The sequence below is a fragment of the Cetorhinus maximus genome, chromosome 3, assembly GCF_964194155.1.
Source record: "Cetorhinus maximus chromosome 3, sCetMax3.hap1.1, whole genome shotgun sequence".
NCBI lineage: Eukaryota > Metazoa > Chordata > Chondrichthyes > Lamniformes > Cetorhinidae > Cetorhinus > Cetorhinus maximus.
In genome coordinates, this window is record NC_135881.1 from 43,682,702 (window position 1) to 43,700,490 (window position 17,789).

The following is a 17,789-nucleotide window of genomic DNA, read 5'->3' on the forward strand; positions in this document are numbered from 1 at the left end:
GATTGTATGAAGTACAATTGTGTGTCATTTTTTTGGCTGTTGTGTAAAAATATTTAGTGGGAACCGGCTAAATGTCACGCACATTTGGTTCAATACTTGCTCTTGTCTGATTTCAAAGTAGAGATATCAAACGCGATAGGTCTGAGGGCGCTCTGTCTTTTGATGGCCTCCAGACGGTATACCAACAAAGTAATTAACATATCCCTGACAATATTCCATTGGCTTGATACTGATCACAATCGACGGTGTTTGCACCGTATTGTTTTGAGGCTGATAATTGACTGTCAGTTGCTCTCTCTGTCTCCGTGGCGCCGGGTGTCTTTTGATTGCTAATTTAACTTAACTGTCTGCAACTCCTCCTCCCCGCAAGACACAAACACAAACTCTCTGCCTCTCAAGCCTAACGCGAACTCCCATTCCCCACACAGCGCATGGCCTGATATATCCAGCAGCCACCTCTGGAATCTTCGCTCAAGGGACATTGGAGCAACTGCACCCATTCCAAATTAATTCTTTAAACTGTATTACAGTAAATGCCCTAACCTCCTTAGCGACCGACCTTGTCCCGAATCGACTCTTGTGATGGAAACGCCCGTGATTTTAAAAAGTAACATTACTTTGCAATGATTTTCAAACAAATTTGCAAATTTTAAAAAAAGCGCAATGTTTGATTATAGGATCTGGAATGCCGTGGTTCATTGCTGAACCAAGACTGCGCATTATGTTTCAGGGTAATGAGTCATAATGATGTGTAGACAAGCGTTATTCCAATACAAACCACTGTCTCAACTTTACCAACAAGGTGGAGTCTGTATTCAATCTTAACAAGTCATTACATTTCATACAATATTAAGGTAAAGGTTATTTTCTATTCCATATATCTTCCATTCTGTGTAAAGTGTAAAATATACTCTTTAACTGTACTGGCGCGTTTTACTTCCGTTTAAACCTAAAGCTATCAGTTTGACCAGTTAAAAATTAGCCCTTTAAATCGATTCTACATTATTATTCTTACAGCCAACTTTTCCTGGTGATATACGGGGGCAACCTTTTTAAGTTTTTCTGTTACAATTCTCACTGCTTTAAACCAATGTAAACTACGCTGTACGATGTTACATTCAGGGGAAGTAAAACGAGATGGTTTTTTTTTTCTCTGGGAGAGGTAGTGGGATGTCTGAAAAGGTTAGAAATGGGGAAGAAAATTTGCCTGCTGCTGCTTTTTATATTGGAAAATTCCCAGAGGACAGCCACAGTATGAATTAACCTGTGGACGGGGTGTGATTGACAGAATAGAATATCCCATTCACCAACTCGGCTCCAGCAGCAACGTTACCTCGGAAACAGCCAGAACCAATCACTGGAGGCTTGAGGGGCGGAATGTACCGCCCCTGCACTGTCAATCCATTCCCGTCTCTGGCTCCAGACTCTGGGCGGGTCCGAGGATATTTCAGGGGCTGGTTGGTTACTTGCACTGAGGAGGGCGGGGCAATGGATGCAAGAGGTGGGGTTGTTGTCATTCAGAGCGGCTCGGCATTGAGTGGGTCAGCGTTAAAGCGGCGCCGGGGGAGGGGGAGGGAAGGTGGAGTACTGCACTTGGAGGCTGCAGTCGCCGCTTTTAAAAAGCACCGAGAGCGGAGAGGGAGTCAGTTTACCTGCGGCAGAGAGTGAGCCAGCATCCACGGCAAGTCAGGCCGGCCGGCGGCTGCTCGCTCTATGGAGCTTGTGTTGTGAAGATCAGCAGCAGGAGGAGGAGGGACAAGTCCAGCCACGAGATCTCCAGCAGATCCGGCCAAAGGGGTGAAAAGAGCATAGCTTGGCGGGGAAATCAGTCTGGAAGTTCACGTCCAAGAACTTGGCTTAAAAAAGATTGTGCAACTTAAATGGATCGCCATCCGAATCTCATCTCGATTTGGCTACAGCTGGAACTGTGCGCGATGGCGATCCTCTTGACTAAAGGTGAGTGAGGGTGATGGGGGAAGAGAGAGAGGAGTGCAGCTATGTACCTTCATCCCGGGAGGCGAGTGGTGATCCCTTCAGCATACACCTTCTGCTGCTTGTTATAAGTCCTGAAAATGCCTGAATTCATTTCCACTCTGAATAACTGTATAAATGTATGTGTTTTGCCCCTCTACAATCCTTGCATTGCCATTATTTTAACACACAGCCACCGATCCCCATTGCTGGATGAATTTACTTGTGGCAGTTCATTGCCCTCCATTGATGTAAGTGGACCTAAGGGGCAAGCGGTTGTCAAAATGTTTTTGTTAGCCGCCCTTAATGAATTTCTAAACGCTAAGAGCAAAGGACCGGTTCCATCTTAAAAGGTTACAGTATAGCCCCAAGCGGATTTTAAAAAGGGCACGAACTTTTTTTTAAAAAAAATGTAAGTGCATTTAAGTTTTTTTTTTATATATCATTTCGCTCGGACCAGGGGCGGGGGAGAGAGAGAGAACGGATGGAAAACAAAGTTTACTTAAGTTAAAATAGACTCTCTGGAAATCCTCAAATCTTAAAAATTTAAGCACTCGCTATGAATTCTTGGGTCATGTTATGTTTCTGGCTTGCACAGCGGGGATACAAGTTACAAAAGATTTAACTTTCACAGCCTTTTAAAAATCTTCTGCAGATATATAATCCATTTTCCTGGTGTTTGCTTGTAACTGATCTCCTGCACTCGCTAATCGGCGCTGGGGGTTAGGATGAGCAACCTCATTGTAACTTTTTTTTATTTATTTTTTTTTTGGTACAAACCTGTAATTAAGTCAAAAAAGAGCCCTGTCGTCAGCAGCTGGGCCTTTTTCGGGCCGCATCAAAGACAAGACCTGGGAGTGATCCAGACTGATGATAAGTCACCGATACCGAAACGATGTGCCTGATAATGATATAATTAGGGGATCACAGGCTTTCTCTCTCTCCTGCCAGTTCACATCAAAAGCTTTACTTTTTTTAAAAAAGAGTCTGTAGTGTCTCCTGTAGGCATTTTGGCGGAGTACAAGCTCGTTTTAAAATAAAACCAAAGTACAGCAAAGATTGAATAGCTGCTTGAGCTGCATCGACTTTTTTTTTTGGTTTAAAGATCCAAGTTTTCAAGGCTGACGGGCTTCTGGCTCAGTGAGTTTTGCAAACTGGACTCTTGTGTAGCTCTGAGGTCTATAGGTTTTAAATCCAGGGGATGGTTTGAACGTGGAACCGTAACTAATGTATCCGCATTAGTAATTTTACACAGCCGATCCTTTGCCTTCCATTAGCCCGGAGTCATTAGGGGCAGGGAGTTACTCTTTGGGATCAGTTAGCGTTAAAAGCTGAGCTTAGGTGGTTGAAACCTGATCGCGTTCAGGCGAATGTGGCAAGCCTTCTTTAGTTCTGCTGCATACAAAGAGAACTTATAAGTAATTTCTCAATAACGGAAGCTACTAAAAAATTTTAAAACGAGAGATGCACGTGCATTTTTTTATTTGAAGCTTGTTTGTGGTCGGAGAGAGGCGCCTGCCAAGGCCCTTACTTCATAAAAGTTTTTTTGTTGTGAAATCTCTTGGTGATTTCCAACATTGCGGATTGCTAAAAGCACGGCGTTTGCTGCCTCCCAGCTTGCATATAAAGCCAGGACGAGCCTGCTGTTTGTAAGATGTTTCACTTTATTTAAATACCAGTTTCCATTTGGGTTGAAAGAAATTGTCTTTGGCAAACAAACCACTAATTATAAGCTTCATGGTTCTTGTTTTAGAATGCTGCCTGAAAGGCATTTGCAAGAAACTATCTTGAAAAGAAAAGCCCTTTTGTGCCCCTTCTGTACCTGCTTCATTTCCACCAGTTTGATGGGGCAGTGCGGTTATGAAGTGCTGTGTTTTGGTGCAGGAGTTTCTCATGATCTGCCATTTCATTGAAGTTTCTTAATCAGCAGACTTCAGCTCAGCCAATGGTTTTTTTTTTGCCAGTACTCCAGTTATTGCGTTTTCTATGTAGACTGTGTGGTTGGAAAAACTTATTTCAGTTTAATAACGAAGTGCACTCGGATGCTTGGAGACATGGCTCAGGGAGTTGGAAGGAGCAAACTGCTAATTATCAACTTTCCTGTGAGCTCAAAACAAAAAGTACACATCAGCAATTGAGAATCAAGTCTCTTACAGTGCAGCAAATTAATAATTCATGTTTCATAATGACTGGCCAAGTCTGAGCAGAAATTAACTTTTTCCTTTTTAACTTTAGGTGAAATTAGATGCTACTGTGATGCATCTAACTGTGTGGCAACGGGTTACATGTGCAAATCGGAACTGTCGGCATGTTTTTCAAGGCTCCTGGACCCCCAGAACACGAACTCTCCCTTAACTCATGGGTGCTTAGACACTATTTCAAATTCAGCAAGCGTTTGCCATGCGAAAAGATCACAGAATCACACAGGGACCTGGCCCATGTTGGAGTGCTGTCATGAGGATATGTGCAATTATAGAGGGCTCCAAGACGTTCTTTCACATCCTGGAAGTGAGACCTCTGGTAAGAGCTTCCCCCTGCTAAACCTCTGCCTGATCTATAAGGCGATGACAGCCAAGACTTTGGATGGCTGGTATTGATTTTGTTAATGTAATTAGAGACACAGGGAGGGAATGGCAAGATACAAGCTGAATCTTTAGCAGAAGGTATTATGTGTCTCTGCTAACATTAGAGGACTAGTAAAAGGCGTTCCCTGTTAAGTACTTTGTTGTCTTTCTGGGGCAGCAAATTAGATTAAAGTAAAATGGTTTCCTGGATTTTGGTTTATTGAACCTCAGTGCTATCTTGCTTGTCTTGTTCTGTTTGCTATTAAAACTTTGGAGATGGAGTAAGAGTGCATGAATCTCCTAACTACTTAATTTGACTATTGTTCAGATTTGCCATTTGAGTAGGGGTGGTTTGATTTTTGAAATATTTTTATGGAATTTGTTAAAAACATGGTTGTCTGCATGGGCAACCTATTAATGTCCAACTAATGACTGAGAGTAAAGGACTGTAAATTATTCATACAAATGGGGATTGGACTGAGATTAATGCATAAGTCAGTTTCTTGTTAAGTGTACCAGTTCTCATTCTTTTCCGCTTCTTTTTGTGTCTTTGCCTCCTTCTCAGACCAGGGAACTCGGTACCATCAGGACTCCAATAAGAACCTGATCACCAGGGTTCAAGAACTCACTTCCTCGAAGGAGCTCTGGTTCAGAGCTGCAGTTATTGCGGTGCCCATCGCCGGGGGCCTCATTTTAGTGCTGCTGATCATGCTGGCCCTGCGAATGCTTCGCAGCGAAAACAAAAGACTTCAGGACCAGCGGCGGCAGATGTTGTCGCGTTTGCATTATAGTTTCCACGGGCACCACTCCAAAAAGGGGCAGGTGGCCAAGTTGGATCTGGAGTGTATGGTACCTGTGACTGGCCACGAGAACTGCTGTATGACCTGTGATAAAATCAGGCACTCTGACCTCAGTAACGACAAGCTTCTCTCTCTGGTTCACTGGGGGATGTACAGCGGACATGGGAAGTTGGAGTTTGTATGACCCGAGGTTTTAACTTGAGCCGCTCGTGGTTCTATTCTGCTGGACAAGTGCACTTTATGTGAAAAGACAATCATGGACTTACTGAGAACAGTAATTTTAAAGAAGACTCAAGGTTGAACAAGGGACCTGATTTTAATATATTCTACACATAGAGTCCTTGCCTCTGTGAAGGTTTCCAAAAATTTCTCATTTGCACACTTTGTATAAGGATGAATTCTACACTTGTTTCTAGAAACAGTTCAGACAGCTCGGGGAGAGGGGGAACAAAAGGAAAAGATTTTTGTTTTTGAGCTAGCAGAAATGGAGATAAACTGATGTATACTTGTGTCCACTCCTGCTCTTTATATGTTTCCTGTTCCAATTATTGTAAAAATCTGAAAATATATTTTTTCTCTAATTCTGATCAGGTATCCTGGTTTTATTGTAGACCAAACCCCTAATTAAATGCCTTTTTTTCAGAGGGCGAGCTCTAATATTTTATTTGCAGCTAATAGAATGGATTCAAAAGGAAATGACTGCAGAAGGTAGTAATGACTATGTCGGCCTTTAGCTTGACTGCACAACAAGCTGGACTTAGTTGCATTTATTCCTTCATTAGCTGTATTAATGTGAAAGGAAACTTTCTTCTTCACCTCATCCCCTATTTTTCTCCCCTCTTAATAGTAAAAGCAGCCATTGCTTTCTCTGTCTTAGAACATGCCATTTTAGATGAATTCTACCCCCTCCCCACCCAACCTGAAACTGCTTTATATTCTGACACTATTTTGCACTCTACTATTAGTTGAATATGAAACTACCAAGTGACCGATCCTGTATAATTTTGCTTGGCTACAGGCCAGTAGGACAACACTTCCATTCTCATAAGAAATAAATACATGCAACCAAGTTCCATAGGCTCTCAAGTACTACCTGTGGTTATAGATGTTTTCTTCCAGTGTACTTCCTAGACCATGTTAGTGCTGATTTACATTGTTGCATTAGCGAATGTCTATTAGCGAAGCATTTTTCAACAGATCCTGAGGTTTATCCAATATCAAATGTAAAATGAATCTCAAAACAGGCTTGTTCTTCTTCCTACCTCTTTTTTTCTGAATTAAACTAGTACTGTTGTTTCTTTTATATCCCTTACAAATTCAGAGTTAAGATACTCTTACTTCCTTTTTCCCAACTACTGTCATCACTTGTCATTGTACCCAATTACTAGGTGTTTCACTAATATTTTTATAGCTTTTATTTTTCAACCAAGTGTATGATATACCAAGTTGTACATTTTATTACAAGGCATATTTTTCCTATCAAACCATGATTTTAAAAAAATCCATTTAAAATTGATTGTCTCAATTATATGAATATTTAATAAGGCAAGGCATTGGGTAAAGCTCTTGGTAATTTCATGAACAGTTGCATGTTAGGCAGAAGGAAGAATGTACTCTTGGAAGATTGGTAAGTTAGAACATGATTGCATGCAGGTTGTGTTGCTTGTTTTAAATTAGCTGTGAAATGTTTCTGGTTTGAGCAGGCTTTGGTGGGCTAGGAAAAGGGTGGAAAATATTTCTTATTGTTGAGGTCTATATATATATATTTAAAATAACCTTTCAATTGCAACAGTTCTAGGTGATGGAAAGTTTGCCCTAGCCTACCATTTTAATTCCTCCCCACCCTCTTTCCTGCTACTTTAGTCTTGCAACTGAAGTGCCTATTTCTTAGCCCTTTCACTGGATGGAGGATTGGCTAATGGACAGGAAGCAAAGAGTAGGGATAAATGGAATATTTTTAAGTTGGCAGGCAGTGACTAGTGGAGTGCCACAAGGATCAGTGCTGGGGCCTCAGATAGTTCGTCTTGTATCACAGTATCTTTACAGTGCAGAAGGAGGCCATTCAGCCCATCAAGTCTGCACTAGCTCTCTGAAAGGATTCCACCTAGTGTCTCTCCCCTGCCTTATCCCCGTAACCTTATACATTCTCTTTCCAGGTAGCAATCTAATTCCCTTCTGAATACCTCGATCGAACCTGCTTCCACCACCTTTTCAGGAAGTTTGTTCCAGCCTCCAACTGCTCTCTGGGTGAAAATAAAAATCCTCATACCACAATTACTCCTTTTGCCAATTATTTTGAATCTGGCACCCAGAACTCCAGATGAGGCCTAACTAGTGTCTTATACAAGTTTGTACTGAATGCCCCTATTAATAAAGCCTAAGATACTATATGCTTTATTAACTGCTCTTTCAACATGCCCTGCCATCTTCAATGATCTGTGTACATATACGCCAAGGTTGCCCTGTTCCTGTACCTCCTTTAGAGGCTCTCCCTTTATTTGATACTGTCTCACCATATCTTTCCTGCCAAAACAAGTCACCTCACACTGCTCTGCATTGAACTTCATCTGCCACTTGTCTGCCCAATCCACCAACATGTCGATGTCCTTTTGAAGTTCGAAGTTCGAGGCTCTCCTCATCACAGTTGACAACATTTCCAATTTTTGTATCATCAAAAGAGATAAGGGTAAATTGGTTCTATATTCTCTGGAGTTTAAAAGAATGAGAGGTGATCTCATTGAAACATACAAGAATCTGAAGGCGCTTCACAGGATAGACACAGGCTATCTCCCTTGGCTGGGGACCTAGAACATGGGTGCACAGTCTCAGGATAAGGGGCTGATCATTTCTTCACTGTTTTGAATCATTGGAATTCTCTGCCCCACAGGGCTGTGAATGCTCCATCGCTGAATATATTTAAGGCTGAAATGGGCAGATTTTTGGTCGCTCGGGGAATCGAATATGGAGAGCGGACAGGAAAGTAGAATTGAAACCGAAGATCAGCATTGATTATTAAATTGCAGAGCAAGCTTGATGGGCTGTATGGCCTATTCCTGCTCCTATTTCTTGTGCTTGTATGTTGGACGTTATTCCTTTTAATTTTCCTTGTGCTGATTGCTGAGCACAAATGTTTTGTCCATTACTTATAAGCAGTTATATTGACATGTACAGGATAGAATGAGTCCACGCTACCTTTGGTACTCCTGTACAGATTCACCTTAAGCGTAAAGTTGTTAATTTCAAATGTCTCCCAAGTTAGGGAGGGCATCCACCCCTTCCTATGTCTGTGATCTCCTTCCGCCCTAAGACCTGATACGTCCAATCCGCCTTGTGCAATCCCGATTTTTAATCACTTCGCCAAAGGCTGTGCCTTTAGCTGGCAAGCCCTGGGATTCCTTTCCAAAACTCCTACCTTTCTACTTGTTGCTGCTTGCAACCTTCATTTTTGACAGAGATTTTGGTTATCTGCCCTCATAAATCCTTAAAGTGGCTCGGTGTCTAATTTGATAAAAACACTCTTACGAAACACCTTGTGAGTTACTATGTTAAGGATGCTATATAATTGCGGTTGATTGTCAGGCGAGTGTGCTGATGTCGTCGCGCACTCATGCTATTTCGGTTGGTGGGTGCACGTGGGAGTTGGCAGTATGCCCGCCTACAATTAACAGGCCTATTAAGGCCATTAAAGTTCCAATTAAATGTAATTTTTCGCTGCCCGTCCCAACTTTACGATTGGCAAGCAGGCGAAAAGGCCAAGCAGCCTTTGCACTTTTTAGGAAACCTCATCCATGGGCGGGATGAAGTTTCCAACTGCAATTAAAAACAAAGTAAAAATTTTAATGTTTCATTAAATAACATGTCCCTGCTCATGTGACAGAATCACACGAGGGGACATGGTTTTGAATATTTTACAATTCTTTATTTATTTTCATAACTCTTCATCTCCCTGAAGCAGCTTTGTGCCTCAGGGAGCGTTTCCTGCATGCATGCGCGAACTTGCACACTTGCCCTCCTTCCTCCCCCCCACCCACGTGCACGCTGAGCGAGAAATCACAGTCTGGCCCCGATCGTGGGAGGCTTCCCAACTGCTCCTTGGCCCGTGCCCGCCCGGTGAGAGCAAAGTTCTGCCCTTGAAGACAAATGAAGTTTTTTAAATCAGAAGAAACATGTCCAAGCATCGCAATCAGTCACCTGAGTATACACATGATGAAAATGCTGTCCATAGATCCTTTTTAATTTAATAACGGAAACCTCATCCCACCCTTGGATGAGGTTTTATGTGAATTGCGAAGTCCGCCTGGCTGATTCACCCATCTGTCAACTGTAAGGTTGGATGGACCACGAAAAATCGGAGATAATTGCAACTTTAATTACACTAATTGGCCTCTTAATTGTTGGCGGGCGCGCTTCCGACTTTTACTCTCGCCCGACGTCATCTCGCATCTCGCACTATCTCGAGTCCGATCCAGTCGGACATGCATCCGCACGCCAAACTAAAAATTCTGCTCTATGTCTCTGACTAATTCAATCTTGCCCTTAGCTGACTCTTCACAACCTGAATTTTCAGCAGAGGTAAGAGGTTAATCACAAACTGGGACAGTCCAATTTTCTTCTGGTTTCAAGAATATTGAAGCTAATGGTAGGAATCGTAATGGTAGATCTGCTAACTCAGCACAGACTGGCGATTGCCACAGGGATCTTTAATAGTGTGGTCCAGTACCATTTATGGTCTCAGTATGTTACTATGGTTTCATTCAGTGCTTATCTTTAAATCATGGTTTATCCTTGATCAATAATGCATCTTGTTACATGGTAATAACTTAAATGTTTCAATTTAAGTAACTAGTGACTCCTGTTAATGGCAGATTACTGCATGAGATCACATTGAGCTCAGCTTAGACTAATGGGAAGGTGATCTCCAAGTTCATGGTTACAAGCTACAGCACAAAAAGCAAGTCATTCGACCCAACTGGTCTATGTTCCACATGAGCCTCCTCCTCACTCTTATCTAACTACCAGCATTTGTACTGATTCAGTAGAGTCCTGTCTGTGGTGGTAATTGTCACCAGCAGGACTGGAAAATTTGGAGAGTGGCCAATACTGCCCATTGAGTGGAATTCCTTGAGTGAAGTGCTTTGAAGATGTTAATCTGATGAGTTGAGTATCATATCCTGAGCAGCGTTTGTGCTAATGAACTAAATTGCAGTTTAATATAAAGTTAAAGCGCAAGCCTTTTTGATTGAATAGTGTTCAAAGAGAGACCATGGAATGACTCCCAGCAATTTGAATTTGTAGACGCATCCCAAAGAAATTGGACTTAATATTTCCTCTTCAAATTTTTTAAAAATGGGTAAATCCCTTTCATGGAGGTCAGTTTAAGATGACCTGAGTCTAAAGAGGTTCAATAGGCTGTGGAGCTTGTTTGTGCAGAACAAGGGAGGATAAATAGAAGATAGCCGCAAATCAATTAAAAAATTTAGGAGGAATGTGTTTAAGTGACTTTTGGTGCAAACAAGAAAGGAATGGGATACAGGATGAGAAGAGGTGATTACAGTGGGCAAAAAGCTGTGGAGTAAAAGTACTGGCACAGACCAGTTTTGCCAAATATTGTGTTTCTGTAGATTCTATGTAAAACCTGACCTTGTCATCAGACACTTAGGCTTGAGTTTCACACGGAGACAGTGGCCCGATCCACAGGCTGGAAAGTCAGGAGACAAACCTCCCTCTGGCTGCCCTGGAGCTCGTATGTGCGTTTCAGGCAATTAGCTGTCTGAAGTTGTGGCTTTTCACCCCTCAAGCAGGATGGCCCGCCTCCAAGCGCTGTTGGCCATGCAATCAGGGGATCTGCTGCTCTTCAGTGGCCACAGATGGGACAACTGCAGCCCCTAGAACAGCAGGCCTGGAGTTTAGGTAAGGGGGCTGGGAGTTAATGAGGCAGGACCTGGTGAGGGTCATTCATGAAGGTGGAGACCGTCATCCTGTGGATGCGGCCTGTGCTGCTGGAGAGGGGAGCTCTGTAGGCCACAGGGTTGCTAATCAGGAGTGCCCCTGAGCCCACAGGGAAGCTGTTTGGCTGTCTGGTTTTCGTGGGCAGTTACCCCAGGTCAATTACCAGTAGCGATGGGAAGGAGGGCCTCATTCTGTATCAGGATGGAAGAGAAGGCAATGGGCATGGCATTCCCACCCAATTTGATCCCATATTATATGGCCACTTGGAAACAGGAAACTCCGTGGCCCAGGAAGAACTGAAGAAATGAAGTGCAGCCATTAAATGCTGCTGAAGGCACAAGGGATTGATCCCCTCTGGGTCCTGTCTTGTGCTGTAAAGCCCCATTCCTGCTATCTGGAGTTGTAGCTGCCACTGGGCGGAATTTTTGAGATATCCAGGGAATGTTATCAGACAGCCCAAAAGTGCCAGTTGGAACGGAAGTCTTTGTTGTGCTTCCAACTGGAATATTAAGATGTTGCAGAAAGGTGACTGATCCACTTTTTGCACCAATGTTCTTGCCCCCTCTTGAGAACAACTATTCCACCTTTCGTAACTCCAAAGTTTCAGTAGGGGTCAGGATCAAGTACCTATTTTGAGTTTTCTCACCCTAACCCAGAATCATTGATGCTAATTATTGTACTCCAAAACTCCCCATGGCTGAGAGCAGCTAACTCAGCATAGTTTAGGAGTCAAAACTGTGAACATGGATTCAACTTTTAAAATGAAAAACCCAGCCGAGCAAAAAGCAGTTCCCTGTAACTCACCGTATGGCATGCTGCCCTTCTCCCTGGTTAAGCACTCTTAACCTTTATAGAATTATTAACATTTTCTCAACACTTTGAAGCTGAGAAGTAATTTACTGGAAATGGTATGCTAATGAAGATTGAGTGTAAATAGGGCTTTTAGCAAATCACCTGGCAACAGCTGCTTGACAAGTTCCCAGGCTGTTGTTCCTCTCTGCCACTTGGCCAGCAGTGTAGATCTACAGGGGAGACAGCCTGTCCACTGAATGGTGAATGGGCGTTTAGCCACTTTGAGCATCTTGTTGAACAATGGGTGGTGGAACTTTTTATTTATATGCAAATTGCTTGATGTCCTTACAAGATTGTTTGAATTTGTTTGATTTGGTGCTGGCTGCAATACGCCCCTTTCATGACGAGCAACTTGCTGTGACCTCATTCCCCATGCCCACTAGTGTTGATTTGGCCGGAACCTCTGCATTTTCCGAACTATTTGATGACAGTTGCTGATCTGGAGTGCGATAGCTTAAAGCCTTAAGTATCTCAACACTTATCTAGACGAAGTCACAAAGAACTTGCAGAGCAAAATGACCTAAAATGCTGTGTAACAAATGCCGCCTAAAATGTGCTGCTGAACAGAGCCTAACTAATGCTCATTAAAATTGCACTGTTGAGGTAAAAGAGTATTTTTAGAGATGGTTCAGAAGTAAATTGACTTTTCCTACACTATAAAATTCTATGATTTATATATCTTTCACATCCCAAGGGCATCCCAAAGCACTTTGCAATCACTTATTATGTAGATGAATGCAGCAGCGGTACTCTGCATTGAGGCACTAAGACATGTTTATTTACATTATTTCTGTGGTGTGGTGGTAGGACAGTAATGATTTTTTCAAAAGGCCATTTTTTACTGCTGCCACTGAAGTGTGGGTGTAACTGCACCCGGTTAGTCTGTTCCTCTGTAAACGATATGCAGGAAAGTCCCGCCATTCGCGACTTCCTTTTTCATGAATTCGCTCATCCACACAAAAGTCTGTGTACACCAGTTCATACATTGTGGGCCCAAATTCACTTATCCGCAACAAAAACAAAAATAGCTGGAAAAGCTCAGCAGGTCTGACAGCATCTGCGGAGAGGAATACAGTTAATGTTTCATGTCCGTATGACTCTTCATCGGAACTGATGAGCCAGTTCCAATGAAGAGTCATACGGACACGAAACGTTAACTGTGTTCCTCTCCGCAGATGCTGTCAGACCTGCTGAGCTTTTCCAGCTATTTTTATTTTTGTTTCAGATTTGCAGCGTCCGCAGTATTTTGCTTTTATCTTTTCACTTATCCGCAGTTTTTTTAAAAGGAGCCATCTTTAGAAAATACCGAAAGAAAAAAAAGCGCCAAAATAAAGTTTAAAAAAAGGAAGCTGTCCATGATGTATTTCCGGAAGTCAGCCTCTTGCCCCAACCCCCATCCCCATGCCCTAGCAACAAGAACTCGCCATGGCCCCAACAGCAACTCTCTCTCTGGCCCCTACAGCAACTCTCTCCTTGGCCCCGACAGTAAAACTCTCCCTGGCCCCTACAGTAACTCTCTCCCTGGCCCCTACAGCAACTCTCTCCCTGGCCCCTACAGCAACTCTCTCCCTGGACCCTACAGCAACTCTGTCCCTGGCCCCGACAGTAAAAATCTCCCTGTCCCCGACAGCAACTCTCTCCCTGGCCCCAATAGCAACTCTCTCCCTGGCCCCTACAGCAACTCTCTCCCTGGCCCCTACAGCAACTCTCTCCCTGGCCCCTACAGCAACTCTCTCCCTGGTTCCTACAGCAACTCTCTCCCTGGCCGCTACAGCAACTCTCTCCCTGGTTCCTACAGCAACTCTCTCCCTGGCCCCTACAGCAACTCTCTCCCTGGCCCCTACAGCAACTCTCTCCCTGGCTCCTACAGCAAAACTCTCCCTGGCTCCTACAGCAACTCTCTCCCTGGCCCCGACAGCAACTCTCTCCCTGGCTCCTACAGCAACTCTCTCCCTGGCCCCTACAGCAACTCTCTGCCTGGCTCCTACAGCAACTCTCTCCCTGGCCCCTACAGCAACTCTCTCCCTGGCTCCTACAGCAACTCTCTCCCTGGCCCCTACAGCAACTCTCTCCCTGGCTCCTACAGCAACTCTCTCCCTGGCCCCTACAGCAACTCTCTGCCTGGCTCCTACAGCAAATCTCTCCCTGGCCCCTACAGCAACTCTCTCCCTGGCCCCTACAGCAACTCTCTCCCTGGCTCCTACAACAATTCTCTCCCTGGCCCCAACAGCAAAACTCTCCCTGGCCCCTACAGCAACTCTCTCCCTGGCCCCTATAGCAACTCTCTCCCTGGCCCCTACAGCCAAACTCTCCCTGGCCCCAACAGTAAAACTCTCCCTGGCCCCTACAGCCAAACTCTCCCTGGCTCCTACAACAATTCTCTCCCTGGCCCCAACAGCAAAACTCTCCCTGGCCCCTACAGCAACTCTCTCCCTGGCCCCTATAGCAACTCTCTCCCTGGCCCCTACAGCCAAACTCTCCCTGGCCCCAACAGTAAAACTCTCCCTGGCCCCTACAGCCAAACTCTCCCTGGGCCCAACAATAAAACTCTCCCTGGCTCCTACAGCAACTCTCTCCCTGGCCACCACAGCAAAACTCTCCCTGGCCCCAACAGTAAAACTCTCCCAGGCTTCTACAGCAACTCTCTCCCTGGCCCCTACAGCCAAACTCTCCCTGACCCCAACAGTAAAACTCTCCCTGGCCCCGACAGCAACTCTCTCCCTGGCCCCGACAGCCAAACTCTCCCTGACCCCAACAGTAAAACTCTCCCTGGCTCCTACAGCAACTCTCTCCCTGGCCCCTACAGCCAAACTCTCCCTGACCCCAACAGTAAAACTCTCCCTGGCCCCGACAGCAACTCTCTCCCTGGCCCTAACAGCAACTCTCTCCCTGGCCCCTACAGCAAAATTCTCCCTGGCCCCAACAGCAAAACTCTCCCTGGCCCTGACAGCAGGAGCTCCCTATGGTCTAATTGCAATCCACCTCCACTCTTAAGTAAAGCATTGTAGGTGTGACAAATTTTACAATTTTGTTTTCTTGTTTCATTAAACAATTTGTCTAGTAAATTTCTCTTTAAATTTATTAAAAGCAAAAGCATCCTTTATACATGTAAAGTTTTAGCATGGCTTGAACCTATCTAATTGGCTCCCATTGTAACGTATGTTTGTCGTTTGCAAATTTGCCTTTTGCAAGGCTTTGCAGGAACGTAACCATTGTGAACAGTCAGACTTTACTGGATTTCAAAAACCAATGAAACTTGGTGCACAGATAGGGCATGGACCAAGAAAGAACTGATTAGTTTTTGGTAAAGATGTGGATCCAGACCTTGAATTTTTTTAAAGGACTTGTTAACATTGGGAGACAGGGCAAATTGATATTTTTATAATGCTGTGGGTATGTTGCTTTAATTAGAATATAGTTGATTGTTTTAGAATGTTATGGACTGTCTCAGCTACTGTGGCAGAATTTGTCACAGCTGTCAAAATATGAGCAGAGTTTTCAGAGCAGGTTGTTGGATGTGGATTGGCCTGAAGCCTCCTCAGTGAGATGGAAGCTCTTAATAAAGAGATTTCTTTTTTAGCTTTCTAGTTACAGAGCATCAACCAGGCAGGGAAAATCCTCAAAGAAGAGCTGCATCATATAGTAACATTGAGTTAATACAGCGCAGTGTAGGTATTCACTCTACTGAGTGTCCTCTTCATCTAGATTTGTTCACAATTATTCTCCAGTTTTCTCCCCCTTCACCATGGTTACCAGCCCAACCAGATTACTTCGGGAATCTCAAGAGAATTAAGGAGTACACTCAGGACATTGTTGTGAACATCCCGAGAGAAAAGCCATAGGGCCAGAAAAATGATTGCCTGCTTTTCATTTGTGTTTATTAGTTGTACAGCTATTGGAGAAGAATAATAAAGGCTTTTTAATTGGGTATGGTGGTTTGGTGCAGCCTGTTTTGAAACTGCCAGGAATACGTCCAAGATGAGTTAGTAGCCCTACCCTTCAACTAAAGGCTTCTTGAAAATCTCAATCCAGTACAAGTATCCAGTTGTCTTATCATTGTGACTGTAAACAGTACTATATCTACTCCTCCATCACCCCCTACTCCTCAACCCCCAGCTATGGCACCTCCCCATGCCCACGCAGAAGATGCAACACCTGCCCCTTCACTTCCTCTCTCCTCACCGTCCAAGGGCCCAAACACTCCTTTCAAGTGAAGCAGCATTTCACTTGCATTTCCCCTAACTTAGTCTACTGCATTCGTTGCTCCCAATGCGGTCTCCTCTACATTGGAGAGACCAAATGCAAACTGGGCGACCGCTTTGCAGAACACCTGCGGTCTGTCCGCAAGAAAGACCCAAACCTCCCTGTCGCTTGCCATTTTAACACTCCACCCTGCTCTTTTTCCCACATGTATGTCCTTGGCTTGCTGCATTGTTCCAGTGAAGCCCAACGCAAATTGGAGGAACAGCACCTCAGCTTCCGACTAGGCACTTTACAGCCTTCCGGGCTGAATATTGAATTCAACAACTTTAGATCTTAAACTCCCTCCCCCCATCCCCATCCCATTTCTTCCCCCTCCCTTTTGTTTTTTTCAATAATTTATATAGATTTTTCTTTTCCCACCTATTTCCATTATTTTTAAATCTACAACTAATACCTTGTCAGTCTTTCCACCCCACCCCCACTAGAGCTGTACCTTGAGTGTCCTGCCATCCATTCTTAATTAGCACTTTTCTTAGATAATATCATCACCTTCAACACCTCTTTGATCCTTTTGTCTGTGACATCTTTTGATTATCTGCTCCTATCACTGCTTGCTTGTCCCTACAACCACCCCACCCTCAACTTCTCTCCCCCCACCCCCCCACCTTAAACCAGCTTATATTTCTCCCCTCTCCTAACTACACTCAGTTCTGTTGAAGGGTCATGTGGACTCGAAATGTCAACTCTTTTCTTCTCCACCGATGCTGCCAGACCTGCTGAGTTTTTCCAGGTAATTCTGTTTTTGTTTTGGATTTCCAGCATCCACAGTGGTTTTTTGTTTTTATCTCTATATCTATGGTGGTTGGCCTTTTTTATTTATTCTTTGATGGGATGTGAGCGTCATTGTCAAGGCCAGCATTTGTTACCCAATTCCTAATTGCCCATGAACTGAGTGACACTCAAGTGGAGCATGTAGATGAGGAAGAGGAGGAGGCCTAGAAAAGAGCCTTGGAGTTTGAGAGGTAATATTGTAAGGATGGAAAGAGAAGCCATTCCTGGAGATGCTCTATTGATGATTTAACAGGTAGAACCAAGAACTGTGTAACTGAGATGGATAACAGAGGAAAGGCATTGGAGATATGGTGAGTGGGATGAGGAGAGATAATGTAATGAAGCCACAGTGACAGAGGATGTCATTTGTAAATTTGATTGGTGCTGTTTCAGTACTGTGTTAAAGGTGGAAACGGAATTGAAAAGATTCATACGTGGAGTTACAGGAAAAATGGGCACAGTGTAAGGAGACCCCAATGTGTTCAAAGACTTTGGAAATAAAACGAGGATTGAACAATGCACCTGATTGTATCTTCAACAGTGCCCATTTGAGTCCACTTTCTATTCACTGTAACACCACCACTATGGATTTAAGAAATGCCTTTAAGAGAGTAAAGCT

The 17,789-nt window shown here is 43.9% G+C and overlaps 1 protein-coding gene across 1 annotated transcript; it reads left to right on the forward strand.

The window, feature by feature from the left end:
* The first annotated feature begins 1,535 nt into the window (after positions 1-1,535).
* Positions 1,536-5,922, forward strand: bambia (BMP and activin membrane-bound inhibitor (Xenopus laevis) homolog a). Its single transcript, XM_078537842.1, has 3 exons — positions 1,536-1,956; positions 4,207-4,491; positions 5,101-5,922. Exons 1-3 carry the CDS (start codon positions 1,881-1,883, stop codon positions 5,517-5,519), a joined length of 780 nt encoding a protein of 259 aa, XP_078393968.1. The 5' UTR covers positions 1,536-1,880; the 3' UTR covers positions 5,520-5,922.
* Positions 5,923-17,789: the final 11,867 nt, after the last annotated feature.